Source organism: Ranitomeya variabilis, chromosome 4 (assembly GCF_051348905.1).
Source record: "Ranitomeya variabilis isolate aRanVar5 chromosome 4, aRanVar5.hap1, whole genome shotgun sequence".
In the NCBI taxonomy this organism is placed as follows: domain Eukaryota; kingdom Metazoa; phylum Chordata; class Amphibia; order Anura; family Dendrobatidae; genus Ranitomeya; species Ranitomeya variabilis.
Genome location: NC_135235.1, coordinates 648,362,033 through 648,381,407, shown reverse-complemented (window position 1 = coordinate 648,381,407; position 19,375 = coordinate 648,362,033). Strand labels below are relative to the sequence as shown.

The 19,375-nt window shown below is 41.9% G+C and overlaps 1 protein-coding gene across 1 annotated transcript; it reads right to left on the bottom strand.

Annotated features, from left to right (window-relative positions):
* Positions 1-1,674: 1,674 nt before the first annotated feature.
* LOC143766146 (uncharacterized) lies at positions 1,675-17,046 on the bottom strand. The gene is made up of 5 exons (XM_077253605.1): positions 17,022-17,046; positions 13,330-13,476; positions 13,026-13,205; positions 12,819-12,942; positions 1,675-2,726 (listed from the first exon to the last, which is right to left on the bottom strand). The coding sequence occupies exons 2-5, from the start codon at positions 13,405-13,407 to the stop codon at positions 1,792-1,794; spliced, it is 1,317 nt and encodes a 438-aa protein (XP_077109720.1). The 5' UTR covers positions 13,408-13,476; positions 17,022-17,046; the 3' UTR covers positions 1,675-1,791.
* Positions 17,047-19,375: the final 2,329 nt, after the last annotated feature.

Below are 19,375 nucleotides of genomic sequence, written 5' to 3'. Positions count from 1 at the left end.
CTAATCATGTGTGGTATCGTTATAAAATAAAATAAAAAATAAGCCACGGTTATATATATATATATATATATATATATATATATATATATATATATATAAACATGGGCACCATGCACTTTAACCTGTTTGTATAGCTGCCGTTATCATATTGATGCATATATATTAACAGCCACTAGGTAGCATATCGAATGATATGTTTATACTGTATGAGATTTAGATACTGTATGGACTTTTTTCACCAGGACCTATGTTAGATTGGAGGCATCATTAACATTACATTCATGTGTTTATATTTATAATTGAGATACTTTTTTCTTTTGTTTGAAATAAAGTTTGTATTTTTTAACTATACGTTCTTGTGGCCTATCTATATGAGTTTCTTAGAGAGGTCTTGTGAAAGAGAATAATGAAGATGAACAGCAGCTAGAACATTCCACATTCAGTATGTTGGAGATGGAAGGCCACAGTCCTGTTCCCATAATGGAGGAATAAACAGATATTACTACAGAAGAACAGCAAAATGATTCTTTACAATTAGATGATCTTGTTGCAGCTGCTTCACACCTCTTTCCTATTCATCACATGCGCCGTGTTGTGCACATGCTGCAGCTGGCAATAAGAGATAGTCGGCAAGAGGGACATGCTGGAACTTTGATTAGCAAAGTGAGGAAATTGGCTATTGCTGCCAGAACCGCTAAAATTGATTCCATCTTGAAGAGACGTGCTGGAAAAGGGATCAAGCCACTCGGTGGGGCAGCACCTTTTTAATGATTAAGCGATTGCTTGAGCTGAAACCCTTTCTTGTAGATATGGCCAACCCTCAGCAACACTACATGAAGGTCAGTGGACACAGATGGCTGAATTGAAGGAATTGGCTTCATCACCCATTTACAGTGAATAAAAAGTTCCAAGCTGAGGATTTAACTCCTGGCATTTTTATAAAGGAGTGGAAGAACTTGTTGTTTTGCCTGTCCCAGAGAGGTTTAATCGCAGATGGGATTGCTGCTTCAATGAAACGGAGAGAAACACTGCTATTAAAAAATAAAATTCTTCTGGCAGCTGTTTATGTGGACCCGAGTCATTGTATATTGCTGGATGATCAACAGTTTGCTAAAGGAAAAGAAGCTCTGACTGAGGTAGCAGTTAGGATGCGTGGGCTACAGGACAGCCAAGAGCAAGAGGACTCGGGTCCTGCCAGTGCTGCTGCTGCCGTACCTTCATCCTCATTAGATGAGGAGTTTGATTTCTACAAGTATTTGGTCGACATGGAGCAGGCAAAGCGTTGCCGCAGGGAAAAAGATTCCACTCCCATAGAAAACAGATTGACCATATTTCAGCAACGTTTTTCACTTGCTCTCAAAGAAGTAGAAGAGTTCAATCATTCATCAAAACTGACTGTGCACGAGGCAATTCATTTATACCCTGAAATTGTTAGAGATATTGCCCATGTGGTTACTGCTTTGCCACCAACCCAAGTTAGTGTAGAGAGGTTGTTCTCTAGCCTTAAAATAATTAGGTCAGATTTGAGGTCTTCTATGAAGGAGGATCTGATGGAGGCGATACAATTTCTCAGAACAAATTCATAGACTGCACAAATGCTATTCAGTATGTTTTTCTTGAAAACTATTTTTTTTCCACTTACTGAAGAGTGTATAATAAATTGCAAAAAAAAAATTTTGTTCCACATTTTTATTCAAATAAATATATTTTATGTTCTATCTAAATGGCTTGATTATTGTATGATAATAAAGATTAAAAGCCTGATGTTACCATTTTACTACAGTAAAATTATCACTTAAATATGAGCCATGTATGAGGGAGTGAGAGTCGTGGAGTCGGAGTCATGGAAATTGAGGAGTCGGAGTTGGAGGTTTGGCTTACCGACTCCACAGCCCTGGTAGTAACGTGATTTATGCGCTTCTGATGTCTCACAAGATGTAATTTCTGGTTAAATCCTTTCCCACAATCTGAACATGTATAAAGCTTCTCCTCTGTATGGATTCTCTCATGCGTAGCAAGAACGGATTTCCGGCTAAAACATTTTCCGCATATTGAACATGAAAATGGCTTCTCCCCTGTGTGACTTCTTTGATGTCTAGCAAGACTTGTTTTCCTGGTAAAACATTTCCCACATTCTAAACAAAATGCCTTCTTGTCTGTGTGACTGCCCTGATGTGTAATAAGATCTGTTCTCTGGTTAAAAAAATTTTCATATTCAGAACATGAATATGGTTTTACTCCTGTGTGAAAGCTCAGATGTTCGGCAAGATCTGATTTCCACTTAAAACACTGTCCACATTGTAAACATGTGAACAATTTTTCTCCTGAGTGAATTCTCTCATGTTCAACAAGACTTGTTTTCTCGTTAAAACTTTTACCACAATCTGAACATGTAAATGGATTCTCCAAACTATCAAGTGTCTCAAGTTTAACCAGATGCAATGTCTTTGTAAAACACTCCTTACAATCAGAACATGAACACGGATTCTCTTCTGTGTGACATCTCTGATGCTCAAATCCCACTCTGTCACTTTTCTGTTGCTTAGAAGTCTGTGATGAACCAGAAGAGAGGACTTGTTGAAAAGGCTCACATGAAAGATCTTTGCTGCGAAGGGCTGAAGGTATATCTAAGATTATGTCATGCTCTTCATACGTATCTGCTGTGGTATCGCGATCATCTACTTTTAAATCTGAAAACATCGCATGTCCCTCTGAGCTTCTGATACCTGGCAAAAATAAAACAGTTGTGATTTTAATTTTTTAATAATATAACCTTAAAGTGATATTGATATTCACTCTTCAGCATTGAAATTGCAATACTAAGAAGTGAAAGTTGTAGAATTATGGCAATCACATGATGGATAGAAATGTTAATGATTTTCAAATGTTTCCATTTGTTCACCATTTGCATAATATCTCAATTTATTCAGTATGCAATAAACACACAGCCTTCTTCACATTACTTTTCATGGCATCTAGAGGCTTTAACAGCCAGGAACGGTGCTGGCACTAGATCCTGCCGTTAATGCAGAAGCTCTACATTCAGTTAAATTGAGCTTCTGGTGGTGATCAAGCAGGCACAAGCTCTAGTACCTGCATGTTTACCTTGGTATACCTGCATGTCATAATGCGAAAACACCTTCCACATTATGATGAACATGTACTCCAGATGTTGGGAGGGGGTTAAGTGTCTTAAATGGTACTAAGTGATCTTTTATACAATTCCATTACGTGGAGCCAAGACTAATTTGTAAAGACAATTTGCCTTCATATAAACAATTCTAGATATGATGTAATAATTTTATTACTCCTGGGGTAAAACCTGTTCATACTTTCTTTTATAGCTTGTCCCAGCATGCTACTTGGATGAAACTTCAAATCTGTAGGGGTCCGACACTGGGTTCCCCACCATTCTGCCGGTGGTGGTCGGATGTAAACAGTGAAAGGAGCTGTAACAGTATAGCTGTTTACTCTGTTTTGGGCTCGGAAGGGAAGGAGCACCATTTGAATTTTGGAACAGAAATTGGGCACCTAGCCAAAGCAGAAAACCCCCACAGTTGACCTCATTTTGGAAACTACACCCATCAAAGATTTTATCCAAAGAGTATAGTAAGCATTTTGTTTTCCTACACTTAACTTCACAGAATTTGTTAACATCAGGTTGTCATACTGAAATTTTTCACTTTATTTCACAAAAATGTTGCTTTGGTCCTCATTTTTTCACTTTTTCAAGAGGTAACATGAAAGAGTTAACCCCATAGTTACCCACTTTCTTCTGAGCTTGGCGATACCCCACACGTAGTCAAAAAATTCTGTGTAGACAAGTGGCAGGGCTCGGAAGGGAAGAAGTGACATTTGGTATCTGGAATGCAAATTTGACTGGAACAGATTGCAGACACAATGTCGCACTTTCAGAGCCCTTGAGGTACCAGAACAGCAGAAGCCTCCACAAGTGACCAAATTCCGGAAACCAGACCCATCAAGGAATTCATGTAAGGGTTAAGCATGTTGAGCATGTTGAACCCATAGTTGCTTCACAGAACTTTTTAAAATGTGAATGAGAACGAAAATTACATTTTCGCCTCTATTTTTTTTTTTAGCCCCATATTTGTAATTTTTACAATGGAGTAAAAAAGACCCCATAACCGGTTACAAAATTTCTCCCAAATGTGATGATACCCTATTTGTGGTAAAAAAACCCCCCTTCTTTTAGGACACATGGCAGGGCTCGGAAAGGAAAGAGTGACATTTTTGGAGCTTAAATTTATCTTGTGACTGCATTTTGAAAACTAAACTAGAACCCTCAAGGGGTGTATTGAGTATTTTTAATCTACAGGTAATGCACGAAACATTATAATTTTTAGATGCAAGAACAAAAAATATATATTTTTCCTTCTAAAATACTATTTTAGCCCCAAATTTATAATTTATTCAAGGGGTAATAGGAGAAAATGGACCCTATAATATATTATGTAATTTCTCCTGAACACAGTGATACCCCCATATGTGGTCAAAAATTAATGTTTAACCCCTTCATGACCTTGCCGTTTTTTGCAATTCTGACCAGTGTCCCTTTATGAGGTAATAACTCAGGAACGCTTCAACGGATCCTAGCGATTCTGAGATTGTTTTTTCGTGACATATTGGGCTTCATGTTAGTGGTAAATTTAGGTCGATAATTTCTGAGTTTATTTGTGAAAAAAACGGAAATTTGGCAAAAATTTTGAAAATTTCGCAATTTTCACATTTTGAATTTTTATTCTGTTAAACCAGAGAGTTATGTGACACAAAATAGTTAATAAATAACATTTCCCACATGTCTACTTTATATCAGCACAATTTTGGAAACAAATTTTTTTTTTGCTAGGAAGTTATAAGGGTTAAAATTTGACCAGTGATTTCTCATTTTTACAACAAAATTTACAAAACCATTTTTTTTAGGGACCACCTCACATTTGAAGTCAGTTTGAGGGTTCTATATGGCTTAAAATACCCAAAAGTGACACCATTCTAAAAACTGCACCCCTCAAGGTGCTCAAAACCACATTCAAGAAGTTTATTAACCCTTCAGGTGTTTCACAGCAGCAGAAGCAACATGGAAGTAAAAAATGAACATTTAACTTTTTAGTCACAAAAATGATCTTTTAGCAACAATTTTTTATTTTCCCAAGGGTAAAAGGAGAAACTGGACCACGAACGTTGTTGTCCAATTTGTCCTGAGTACGCTGATACCTCATATGTGGGGGTAAACCACTGTTTGGGCGCACGGCAGGGCTCGGAAGGGAAGGAGCGCCATTTGACTTTTTGAATGAAAAATTGGCTCCAATCTTTAGCGGACACCATGTCGCATTTGGAGTGCCCCCGTGTGCCTAAACATTGGAGCTCCCCCACAAGTGACCACATTTTGGAAACTAGACCCCCCAAGGAACTTATCTAGAAGCATAGTGAGCACTTTAAACCCCCAGGTGCTTCACAAATTGATCCGTAAAAATGAAAAAGTACTTTTTTTTCACAAAAAAATTATTTTAGCCTCAATTTTTTCATTTTCACATGGGCAACAGGATAAAATGGATCCTAAATTTTGTTGGGCAATTTCTCCTGAGTACACCAATACCTCACATGTGGGGGTAAACCACTGTTTGGGCACATGGTAAGGCTCAGAAGGGAAGGAGCGCCATTTGACTTTTTGAATGAAAAATTATCTCCATCGTTAGCGGACACCATGTTGCGTTTGGAAAGCCCCTGTGTGCCTAAACATTGGACCTCCTCCACAAGTGACCCCATTTTGGAAACTAGACCCCCCAAGGAACTCATCTAGAGGCATAGTGAGCACTTTAAACCCCCAGGTGCTTCACAAATTGATCCGCAAAAATGAAAAAGTACTTTTTTTTCACACAAAATTTCTTTTAGCCTCAATTCTTTCATTTTCACATGGGCAACAGGATAAAATGGATCCTAAACTTTGTTGGGAAATTTCTCCTGAGTATGCCAATACCTCATATGTGGGGGTAAACCACTGTTTGGGTGCACGGCAAGGCTCGGAAGGGGAGGCGTGCCATTTGACTTTTTGAATGGAAAATTAGCTCCAATCGTTAGCAGACACCATGTCGCGTTTGGAGAGCCCCTGTGTGCCTAAACATTGGAGCTCCCCTACAAGTGACCCCATTTTGGAAACTAGACCCCCCAAGGAACTTATCTAGATGCATAGTGAGCACTTATAACCCCCAGGTGCTTCACAGAAGTTTATAACGCAGAGCCGTGAAAATAAAAAAAAAATTTTTCTTTCCTCAAAAATGATTTTTAGCCCAGAATTTTTTATTTTCCCAAGGGTAATAGGAGAAATTGGACCCCAAATGTTGTTGTCCAGTTTGTCCTGAGTACGATAATACCCCATATGTGGGGGTAAACCACTGTTTGGGCGCACGGCAGGGCTCGGAAGGGAAGGCACGCCATTTGGCTTTTTGAATGGAAAATTAGCTCCAATCATTAGCGGACACCATGTCGCGTTTGGAGAGCCCCTGTGTGCCTAAACATTGGAGCTCCCGCACAAGTGACCCCATTTTGGAAACTAGACCTCCCAAGGAACTAATCTAGATGTGTGGTGAGCACTTTGAACCCCCAAGTGCTTCACAGAAGTTTATAACGCAGAGCCATGAAAATAAAAAATAGTTTTTCTTTTCTCAAATATGATTTTTTAGCCCACAATTTTTTATTTTTCCAAGGGTAACAGGAGAAATTGGACCCCAAAAGTTGTTGTCCAGTTTCTCCTGAGTACGCTGATACCCCATATGTGGGGGTAAACCACTGTTTTGGCACACGTCGGGGTTCGGAAGGGAAGTAGTGACGTTTTGAAATGCAGACTTTGATGGAATGCTCTGCGGGCATCAGGTTGCGTTTGCAGAGTCCCTGATGTGCCTAAACAGTAGGAACTCCCCACAAGTGACTCCATTTTGGAAACTAGACCCCCAAGGGAACTTATCTAGATGTGTGGTGAGCACTTTGAACCCCCAAGTGCTTCACAGAAGTTTATAACGCAGAGCCGTGAAAATAATAAATGTGTTTCCTTTCCTCAAAAATATTTTTTTAGCCCAGAATTTTTTTATTTTTGCAAGAGTAACAGGAGAAATTGGACCACAAAAGTTGTTGTCGAGTTTCTCCTGAGTACGCTGATACCCCATATGTGGGGGTAAACCACTGTTTGGGCACACGTCAGGGCTCGGAAGGGAAGCAGTGACATTTGAAATGCAGACTTTGATGGAATGGTCTGCGGGCGTCACATTGCATTTGCAGAGCCCCTGATGTGCCTAAACAGTAGAAACACCCCACAAGTGACCCCATTTTGGAAACTAGACCCCCGAAGGAACTTATCTAGATGTGTGGTGAGCACTTTCAACCCCCAAGTGCTTCACAGAAGTTTATAACGAAGAGCCTCAAAAATTATGTTTTAGCAAGTAATTTTTTATTTTTGCAAGGGTAACAGGAGAAATTGGACCCCAACAGTTGTTGCCCAGTTTGTCCTGAGTACGCTGGTACCCCAAATGTGGGGGTAAACCACTGTTTGGGCGCACGTCGGGGCTTGGAAGGGCGGGAGCACCATTTGACTTTTTGAACGCAAGATTGGCTGGAATCAATGGTGGCGCCATGTTGCGTTTGGAGACCCCTGATGTGCCTAAACAGTGGAAACCCCTCAATTCTAACTTCAACACTAACCCCAACACACCCCTAATCCTAATCCCAACTGTAGCCATAACCCTAATCACAACCCTAACCCCAACACACCCCTAACCACAACCCTAACCGCAACACAACCGTAACCCTAATTCCAACCCTAATCCTAACCCTAATCCCAACCGTAACCCTAATCCCAACCCTAACCACAACTGTAACCCCAACACACCCTTAACCCTATCCGTAACCCTAACCACAAGCCTAATCTTAACCCTATTTCAAACCCTAGCCCTAATTCCAACCCTAACTCTAATTCCAACCCTAACCCTAAGGCTATGTGCCCACGTTGCGGATTCGTGTGAGATTTTTCCGCACGATTTTTGAAAAATCTGCAGGTAAAAGGCACTGCGTTTTGCCTGCGGATTTACAGCAGATTTCCAGTGTTTTTTTGTGCGGATTTCACCTGCGGATTCCTATTGAGGAACAGGTGTAAAACGCTGCGGAATCCGCACAAAGAATTGACATGCTGCGGAAAATACAATGCAGCGTTTCTGCACGGAATTTTCCGCACCATGGGCACAGCGGATTTGGTTTTCCTTAGGTGTACATGGTACTGTAAACCTGATGGAAAACTGCTTCGAATTCGCAGCGGCCAATCCGCTGCGGATCCGCGGCCAACCCGCTGCCGATCCGCGGCCAATCCGCTGCGGATACGCTGCCGATCCGCTGCGGATCCGCGGCCGATCCGCTGCGGATCCGCGGCCGATCCGCTGCCGATCCGTGGCCGATCCGCTGCCGATCCGCGGCCGATCCGCTGCCGATCCGCTGCCGATCCGCTGCGGATCCGCGGCCGATCCGCTGCGGATCCGCGGCCGATCCGCTGCGGATCCGCGGCCGATCCGCTGCGGATCCGTGGCCGATCCGCTCTGTGTGCACATGCCATAACCCTACCCCTAACCCTAACCCTACCCGTAACCCTAACCCTACCCCTAACCCTACCCCTAGTTCTAACCCTAGTTCTAACCCTAACCCTAGTGGAAAAAGAAAAAAAAATATTTTCTTTATTTTATTATTGTCCCTACCTATGGGGGTGATAAAGGGGGGGGTTTATTATTTTTTTATTTTGATCGCTGTGGTAGAACCTACCACAGCGATCAAAATGTACTTGTAACGAATCTGCCAGCCGGCAGATTCTTTGGGCGCACTGAGCATGCGCCCGCCATCTTGGAAGGGCCAGAACATGATTTCCAGCCATGGCAGATGCTATTGCAGCATCGGCCATGGCTGGATTGCAATATTTCACCATTTTCATAGGTGAAATATTGCAAATTGCTCTGATTGGCTGTTGCACTTTCAACAGCCAATCAGAGCGATCGTAGCCACGTGGGGGCAAAGCCACCCCCCCTAGGCTGAAGTACAACTCCCCCTCTCCCTGCAGATCGGGTAAAATAGGAATTAACCCTTTCACCCGATCTGCAGGGATGCGATCATTCCATGACGCCACATAGGCGTCATGGGTCGGGAAGGGGTTAAACGCATGGCAAAACACGGAAAGCAAAAAGGGTCATTTAATTTTTGGGACACAAATTTGGATACAGTTTACATTTGCAGAGCCTCTGCGTTGTCAAAAAAAAAGGAGAAACACCCATAAGTGACCCAATCTGGCAAACTAAACCCCAAAATGAATACATGTTTGGGTATAATGAGCATTTTTTGTAACTGTAACTTTTTATTAAGTTTTTCTAAGTATAACCAATGAAAATAAGGATACAAAAAAATCCAGGCAAATATATTCAGAAACATTTTCTAGAGATTAAAATTGCAGTAAAATAAAGGAGCTACAAGGCAGAACACAGTACTATAGAGTAGTAGGGATCATCCCTCCATTTGTGAAAAACCAGAATGCAAGATAATACATTGACAACTAAAATGAAGCTACACTTTCTAGTAACGCTTTCAGATGGATATATTTCATATGGGTGTGCTGAGCTTTTTAACTCACAAACTACATTTACATTTTTATAAAATTGGGCTGTGAAAACCAAAATCTTAGCATTTTTCTGTTAACATTTTATTTTAGACTCAAAGTTTTAATTGACAATTAAAAAATGGACTGGACAATTTATTATGCAATTTTTACTGAATGCTGCAGTACCCCAGATGTGGCTGTACACTACTGCTTGAGCACACGGCAGGGATCGAATGGGAAGGAGTGCTACTTGACATTTAGAACGCAGATTCTATTTCATCAGATTGCAGGTTCCATTAGCTGAGCCCTTGATGAAAAAACCCCACAAGTGACCTTATACTGGAAACTTCACTACTTAAGGATTTCATCTAGGGCTGTAGTATTTTGAACCCACATGTGCCTCACAGAATTTTACAACACTGGAATGTGGAAATATAACATTTTAGTGGTAATTTATTTATTTTTTAATTAGCTGCAAATTTGGCGGCTACACAAGTGTTAATAGGTGAAACTGGACCCCGCAATGTATTGTGCAATTTCTCGTGACAGTGGTCATGCCCTATATGTCATCAGAAACTACTGTTAGGACCCACATGAGGGCTGAGAAGGAAGGAGTGCTATTTGGCTTTTGGAGCGCTAGAATAGTTTGCGGGCAACATATGCGCAGCTACTAGGCTATGTTCACACTGGGCGTCTTTACAGCTTTTTAATGCTAATTTTCAGCTGCATTTGACAGTACCAGCTATATCTTTGGGATTTCAGAAATCTCACAGCTTGGTTTTGTCATCAGTATTTTGTGGTTTGCTACATTTCTTGTACATAGAGCATGTCACTTTCAGAGTTTATTCAGCATTTTTCACCCACTGAATGGAAAAAAAACACATGAAAAAAAAAGCAGCAAAACCGAAGCAAAAAAAAAAAAAACACATCAAAACCTGCTTTTTTGCTGCAGCTTCTTTTCTGCCAAGCACTCACTGTAAGGGTGTCTGTTCTGGCTGGATCCATCTTTTTAGGCATCTACAGTACTGTGGTCGACGTTTGTGTGCTAAAAAATGCCTGAAATGAATGGTCTCTTTTCTGGTGGTGTCCAGAGTCCAACATGATTCCATCTCCCCCTCATTATAGTGAGTTGTTCTGTGGGGAGTTTTATCCAAAGTTTTGGGGAATTTACAAGGAAATTTCGATGCAAGCACTCAGCAGAGAGCACAGGATAAATAGCCTTATTCCAATTTTTGAGAGGTAGAATGAACAAATAGACAGGAGTAAAAGAATAGTTCCTAGTTTTATTTTTGTGAGGTTTACTGTGTGGTACAAGTGATAAGACAGATTTATTCTTCAGGTCGGAGCGAATACATGCTGTGATCACAAAAAAATGCATTTTTTTTTAATAATAAAAAACTAAGTAAACTGACCGGTGGTGGTTTCAAATCCGCAAAAGGTCATTCTCTCTTGCGGGGACGCTGAGTTTTTTTGTGCAGATTTTCCCTATAGACTTGCATTAGACACGGTAAGTTCACAGGTAAATTAATGCACATACTTTTTGAAAGCATTTCCACTGCAGAAACGCATCCAAAAATGCATGTAATCCACACATAAGTACATCATTTAAGTTTTGTGAAGGCAAAAAAACAGGAAGTATTAAAATCAATCCAACTACATTTAAAGCATGAGACAACAAAAGTCATAAACCGCAGCGTCAAAAATGCAAATTAAAAAGGACGCACACAAAAACGCAATAAAAAAGTGCAAATAACTTAACAAAACCTAAAAAATGCGGCAACATTGCAGGTTTACCATTTCATCCCACTTGGAATTTTTTTTTCTTGTTTTTGAGGACACTACATGGTAAAATGAATGGCGTTCAAAACCTTAAACCCATCCCCAACAACAAGCTCTCATACGGCTGTGTTGAGAGAAAAATAAAATTATATGCCTCTTGCAAGAAGGTGAAGAAAAGATAAAAGTACAAAAATTAAATATCACACTGGTGTTAGGGGGATAAAGCAGCTTTATGTGCTTCATTGTTAAAATGGAAGCCGTTCTGATAAAAGAAATCCACTGGAATCCGTTTCCCAGCGCCAACACTAGCAGTCTGACAGTTTCCCTCAGACCAGAAGCAATGATGTCACGACCACCAGTCACTGGACCACTGCAAAAACAACCAGTGGCACTGCTAGAGTAGGGGTGGATTTTTCTTTGATCTGATTGACTTTTCACTGTTTATTTTGTTAGGAGTAGAAAACACCATTAATACATGTGGAGCTATAATGGCAAGAGCCTTAAAAATATTTTTAGTAAAAACACATTCACAAACTCTGTGGAAAGAGCTGGACTACGGCACAATGAGCGAGTCCGAGAAGCAAATGCTGGTGTCCGCAGTGAACTTGTTAGGCTATGTGCACAAGTTCAAGATTTCTTGCAGAAATTTCATGACAAAAACCGGACATTTTCTGCAAGAAATCCGCATGCGGTTTTTTTGTGTGTTTTTGACGCGTTTTTTTCTGGAGCTTCCCAATGCATTAAATAGCGGGAAAAACGCAAAAAATCCACAAAATTAATGAACCTGCTGCGTTTTTTACTGCGATGCGTTTTTTTTTCCGTGAAAAAAAATGCATCATGTGTACAAAAATTGCAGAATGCATTCTAAATGATGGGATGCATAATGTATATATGCATATGTGTTTTTATAGCGAAAAAACGCAAAAAAGACGCAAAAAATCCGCAACGTGTGCACACAGCCTTACAGGAACGGAAACGTATCAGAGCGCAGAAGTACGACACTGTACATTCCAATGGGGTACTGGGGGGGGGGGGGGGAGGCTAGGGGAGACCTGGCCAGCCTGATTGCTAATTATCAAGGAGAGGCAATACTTGGAAGAGGACTTCATTTTGCGGGTATTTGCCCAGGTTACTTTGGCCCTAAAAGACCGCCACTGTTCACAAACAAACCTAAAAAGAACTCAGCTATTTGCTCTATCTGGACCCACGTACACATACATAGACTGAGATTATTTGTTTTACAAAAGTCACGTCTACAGAAACCTTTATACATAAAACAAGTTGAGAGATATTTTGGATTTAGTGGAGGATACGGGTGTTTAAAAAGAAGAAAATTTCTCAAAAATATTACATTCCAGAAGCCTAGGATCAGTATAAGAGTTTATTTAGTCCTGTTTATTACCTGGTGATGTGAGGGGCTGGGGAACCTCCATCATGACATCCTTGTACAGATCTTTGTGTCCTTCTAAATACTCCCACTCCTCCATGGAGAAATAGACGGCGACATCCTGACACCTTATAGGAACCTGACACATACAAATGATACAGTCATCCCCAGATACCTTTATAGCGTTACTGTATAATGTCCCAGCATTCCCAGCAGTGTCACCTCTCCAGTCAGCAGCTCAATCATCTTATAGGTGAGTTCTAGGATCCTCTGGTCATTGATGTCCTCATGTATCAGGGGGTGAGGTGGAGGCCCCGTGATTGGGCTCAGGGGTCTTCCCCATACCTCAGACACAGGGGCCTGACAGCGCTCACTAGCAGTCTTCTTTACTACTGTGTAATCCTGGAGAGACACATTAATAAATCTCACTACTGACATTTCCAGAGTCCTCACCTCTCCAGTTCTGTCCATCTATTATTCCTATAGATAAGAATGATGTAATGTGACATTCATCAGACTCTCTCACCTCTCCAGTAAGCCGGAAGAGGATCTCTAGGGTGAGGTGTAATAAACTCTCCGCCATCTGGTCCCTGTTACCATCCATCCTTGACTGGTCAATCGGGAAAATTCTGTAATATAGATCTCCACTGAGAGGATCCAATATTGTAGGGACCTGAATGGGGAGATGACAATGTAACATCATAAGGAATCACATATAATATAATTACTGGAGTGGGTAAATACTACAGGAGTGGTGCACATATTTCTATTATACTTTTCCTCTGATTGCTTCACTCCTGGTTTTGACTTACAAATACAGAGGTAAAATACTAACCAAATACTCAACATGTGCACGTGGCCTAGCAGTTTTTCCACGCAAATTTAGGGACAAAAATTCATGTGGAAACTGCTCAGAAAACATCTACCATTATTTGCAATAGGAAATTCACACTGATGTTCATAAAACTGCAGATTTCTTCTCGAAGGACTTTAAAAAAACATTTAAATAATGTCTTGTTCCTTATGGAAACAGTTTATAGTTTGATAACATTTTCACTAACCCACATGGATCACTCTTAATTAGTGGTAGTAAACATCTACACAATTTATATTTTACCTCAGTATTTGTTAGCCAAAATAAGAAATGGAGCAATCAGAGGAAAAGTATAATAGAAAATCATCGCCACTTCAGCATTTTTACCCACTACTGGTTTTGGTTAACATATACTGAGGTAAAAAAAAAATAAAAATCAACAAATACTCAACATATGCACATGGCCATAGGCAATGTTCTCACATTGAGCTTTTGGTACTTTTTTTGAAGCTGCAAATTTTTTCTGCATCAAAAAAGCAGCGTCTTACAGTTCCAGAAAACTAGATGGGATTTATAGAAATCACATACACACTGCGCTTCTTTTTAATACAGCGTAAATTGACCTGCAGTGTGTTTTTCAAATCCCCAGCATGTCAATTTCTCTTGCTAGTGCGCCGAGTTTTCCAAGCAGAATTTCCCTATAGACATGCATTAGGTGCAGAAATTCCGCAGTTGAAAAACGCACCTGAGTTTTTAATATGATTCGGCGGCAGAAACGCATCAAAACCACATGTTACCTACTTACCGGTATGTCAATAAAGTTTTGTCAAAGCCAAATACCAGGAAGTACCAAAAACAAACCAGATTTATTTAAAAAAATGACACAAAGGGACCAAAGAAGCAGCACCAAAAACATAATAAAAACGCATATAAAAAAACTGTACACAAAAATGCAATAAAAAAATGCAAGTAAACCAATTCAAATATTAGGTGCAGAAACACAACAAAAACTCTTTGTGGGAACATACCCTTAGGCTATTTGATGAGTTTTTTACCTCAGTATTTGTAAGCCAAAACCAGGAGTGGGTGATAAATGCAGAAGTGGTGACATGTTTCTATTAGACTTTTCCTCTGATTGTTCCACTCCTGGTTTTGGCTTACACATACTGAGGTAAAAAACTCACCAATTACAAACGTGCACGTGGCTTTGCTGTGTATGCAATCATTGCTTCAATTTGACGCACTGATCAGGGCAGATCTTCCTCACAATAAAGGCTCCACCCAGGCAGAACTTTACCTCAGAATTTTTATTGCGGTTTCCTGACAAATTTCCAGATTTTGTGACTATCAAACATTTGTACCAAATGCTTCCCAAGTAATCAGTGTGAAGAGAGTTGTATGTTTTTGTGAATGGTCCTGTGTGTACATCGGCCTCCACTATCACAATAGTCCATATGGTACACAAACCACCACTGTCCTCCGCAGAGAAACACCTGACTGACAGGAAGGCGTCGGAGGCCTCAGCCATTTCTTGCTCTGCTGAGGTAAAATGAAACCTGAGCTCTGATTGGCAACTGTGACAAGAAGAAATCTGAGTTCTGATTGGTTGCCCTGGTGATATGAAAGCTCATTGGTTGGTTTGGACAATAAGGACAGTTTTAAATTAAGAACGCTCTAATATGCGACGTCCCAGGAACAAGAAGAGTCATCTTGTACAAACCACACAAGCGATGTGATACGGTCTGGTTTTCGTAGCCCGCTCTGTACATGGTTAGGACGTAATGTCACCAATGTGCTGTTTCTTCATGAAATGATGCTTAGGCTACGTTCACACTAGCGTCGGTACGGGGCCGTCGCCATGCGTCGGCCCGACGTACCGACGCACGTTGTGAAATAAATGCACAACGGAGGCAGCGGATGCAGTTTTCAACGCATCCGCTGCCCCATTGCAATGTCCGGGGAGGAGGGGGCGGAGTTTCAGACGCGTATGTGCGGTCGAAAATGGCGGACACTACACACAAAAAGAGTTACATGGAACGTTTTTTTGTGCCGACGGTCTGCCAAAACACGACGCATCCGTCACACGACGGATGTGATGTGTGGCAATCCGTCGCTAATGCAAGTCTATGGAGAAAAAACGCATCCTGCGGGCAACTTTGCAGGATGCGTTTTTTCTCCAAAACTACGCATTGCGACGGACGTTACCCGACGCCAGTGTGAAAGTAGCCTAACATGGAACGTTTTTTTGTGCCGACGGTCCGCAAAAACACGACACATCCGTCGCACGATGGACGCGACGTGTGGCAATCCATCGCTAATGCAAGTGTATGGAGAAAAAACGCATCCTGCGGGCAACTTTGCAGGATGCGTTTTTTCTCCAAAACGACGCATTGCGTGTGGAAGTAGCCTTAGACTTCACCAGAACAACATAGAGCCCTTTCTGATCACTATTTCATATTCCCAAACCTATCAGCTGTTGGGCTGTGGCAGCCATTTCCTCAGAGATAATATGGATTACAGGTCGTATAAAACCCCCTACAAAACCCTCTATTGTTATTCCCCCCACAAATAAAAAGCTATAATATAAATAAGTTATAAATACCCCAATTTTCATTTTTTCTCTCCTTTTTACAAGGCCATCATTTCTTTTTTTATTTTTCTTTCTACATAGCCATATGAGGATTTGTTTTTTGCGGGATGAGCTGTAGTTCTGAATGACTCCATTAATGTACTGAGAAAATGGTTTGCGTTTGACAGCGGCATTTAAGGAGTTAAACAGCAGCAATCAGAGCTCGCTTCGATCACGGTTGTTAGATACAGATGCTGGTAGCATTATACAGTCGACACCCACCTACCTTTTGTAGATCTTCTGAGCCCAATCCATGCACCCTGACACACTCCATAGTGGTGACATATGCAATGGACAATGCAAGGATTGAACATACACCTTATACCCAGATATCTTACCTTAGTGAAAGTGATAGCTCAGGACTGAAGAGTTTATAGGGGATGTCCAGTACTTTACATTGATGGCTTATCCTCAGGATAGGTTATCAATAACAGATCACTGGGGGTGCGACATCTGGCACCAGTGATGGCCGGACGTGATTAGTTGTGGAGTGATAGAGCATATTTCCATCAGCCGCAGCGCCACCTCCACTTTATTCATTCAGATAGCAGCGGATGTAGCTACTATACAGTTATACATAGATGTGCTCTACCACTCCACAACTGATCATATATGGCTGGCACTGGGAATAGCGGATTGTTAGGAGCGCCGGGTGTCAAACCTCACAATCTAATATTAATGACAGATCCTAAGGAAAAGCCATCACTATAAAAGGATGACAACATCTGAAATTCCCCCTGCCCCCGCCCAGTAATGGGGAATCTCCAGCACCTACCTCCACCTGCAGAGCCGCACACCACATATATGGCTGTTCTGTGCACAGGACCTGGGATGAGGTCACAGGAGGGGAGGAGTCAGGGGTCACATGATCAGGGGCCTCAGTGTATGCAGGACTCTGCTGTGCTGGTTGTCATGGTCCTGGATGAGGGGAAGTTTATGTGTGGGGTCAGGAGGGGTTTACAGTGTGGATGTAGCAGAGCCGTGTGTGTACGAGGTGTACGGAGCGGAGCCGTGTGTGTACGAGGTGTACGGAGCGGAGCCATGTGTGTATGAGGTGTACGGAGCGGAGAAGTGTGCGTACGAGGTGTACGGAGCAGAGCCGTGTGCATACGAGGTGTATGGAGCGGAGCCATGTGTGTATGAGGTGTACGGAGCGGAGCCGTGTGTGTATGAGGTGTACGGAGCGGAGCCATGTGTGTACGAGGTGTACGGAGCGGAGCCGCGTGTGTGCGAGGTGTGCGGAGCCGTGTGTACGATGTGTATAGAGCGGAGCTGTGTGTGTACGAGATGTAAGGAGCAGAGCCGTGTGTATAGGATGTGTGCGGAGTATTTTGTGTGTGAGGATGATGTAAAAGCATTATAGATGTTTTATATTTATTTTTTACAGTGTTCATCATGTAGGATAAATAATGGGAGACTTTTATAAATTGGTTCCTTCTGGAAGTGGCGATTCCCAGTATGTGAATTTTTTTTTTTTCCCATAAAAAATTTTTTTACTTACTAAATATTTTTCAGGACATTTTGGACTATTTTTACAGACTCTATTTATTTTTATTTTTTTATAATTTGGCCAAGTTTGGGACTTTTATCTTCACTTATCTGATGGCCAGTTTATTAGCCTCAAACCCACAGAAATGATCCAGACTATGAGGGTATGTGCACACGCTGCGGATTTTGCTGCGGATCCGCAGCGGATTTGACGCTGCGGATCCGCAGCAGTTTTCCCCAAGTTTACAGTACCATGTAAACCTATGGGAAAAAAAACCCGCTGTGCACATGCTGCGGAAAAATCCATGCGGAAACGCAGCGGATTATTTTGAGCAGCATGTCAATTCTTTGTGCGGATTCAGCAGCGGTTTTCAACCTGCACCAATAGGAAAGTGCAGTTGAAAACCCGCAGAGGAATCCGCAGAAGAAACCGCGAGAAAATCTGCAGTGAAAACCGCAGTGGTTTTGCACTGCGGATTTTCAAAATCCGCTGCAGAAAAATCCGCAGCAGAATCCGCAACGTGTGCACTTACCCTAAGCTGGTAGAAGTGTAGAGTGTAAGAGCACGTTCACATTGTAGCCATTTCACAGGCAAAACCCAAGAAAAAACCTAAGGCTACTTTCACACATACGTCGGTACGGGCCGGCGCAAACCGTCGGCCCGACGTACGTTGTGAAACAACTGCAAGACATGGGCAGCGGATGCAGTTTTACAATGCATCCGCTGCCCATTCTGCAGTCCGGGGAGGAGGGGGCGGAGTTTCGGCCGCGCATGTGCGGTCGAAAATGGCAGACGCGACGAACAAAAAAAGTTACATGGAGCGTTTTTTGTGCCGACGGTCCGCCAAAGCACGACGGATGCGACGTGTGGCCATACGTCGCTAATGCAAGTCTATGGAGAAAAAGGGCATCCTGCGGGCAACTTTGCAGGATGTGTTTTTTCTCCAAAACGACGCATTGCGACGTACGTCACACGACGCAAGTGTGAAAGAGGCCTAAATAATCATATACCCTACAGTAAGATAATGGTGCATGTAAGAACATCAGGGAGTTAGTTATTGCTATTTTGCTAAATAAGCATAATATTAATAATATTCCCATGGAGGTTGTTTTTTGGCCTGGAGTCTCCATGGCAGTCACTAACAATGCACAATTGTGGGTGGTCTAGGAGGATAAAGAGGGGGCCCATCCCTCATATAACCCTCTACATACTGCAGTCACTAGTGACAGCGGCATTGGAGTGATTATATGGCTGTGGTCAGTACCGGCCCAGATGAGATGAAGAAGATGCTAACCCCATCCTCATTGTTAGGCTGGAGTCACACTTTTTCTTTTTGGAAATGCATTGAACAGCAAGGTGAATTGCTGCTGAGGGGAAAGAGAAAAAAAAATCTCTTTAAGGCTATGTGCACATGTTGCGGATTTTGCTGCGGATCTGCAGCTGTGGGTCCGCAGCAGCTTTCCCTGCGTTTACAGTACAATGTAAACCTATGGAAACCGCAATCCGCAGTGCCCATGCTGCGGAAAAAAAAGCGCAGAAACACTGAGGGTTACATTCCGCAGCATGTCAATTATTTGTGCGGATTCCGCTGCTGTTTACATTTGCTCCACAATAGGAATCCGCAGGTGTAAATCCGCAGG

Coding starts and splice junctions, on each gene's coding strand:
- LOC143766146 (XM_077253605.1), bottom strand. CDS start 13,407: ATGGATGGTAACAGGGACCAGATGGCGGAGAGTTTATTACACCTCACC. Junction 13,206..13,329: donor TCTTCCGGCTTACTGGAGAG/GTGAGAGAGTCT, acceptor GTGTCTCTCCAG/GATTACACAGTAGTAAAGAA. Junction 2,727..12,818: donor CCAGCCCCTCACATCACCAG/GTAATAAACAGG, acceptor TATTTTTGCCAG/GTATCAGAAGCTCAGAGGGA.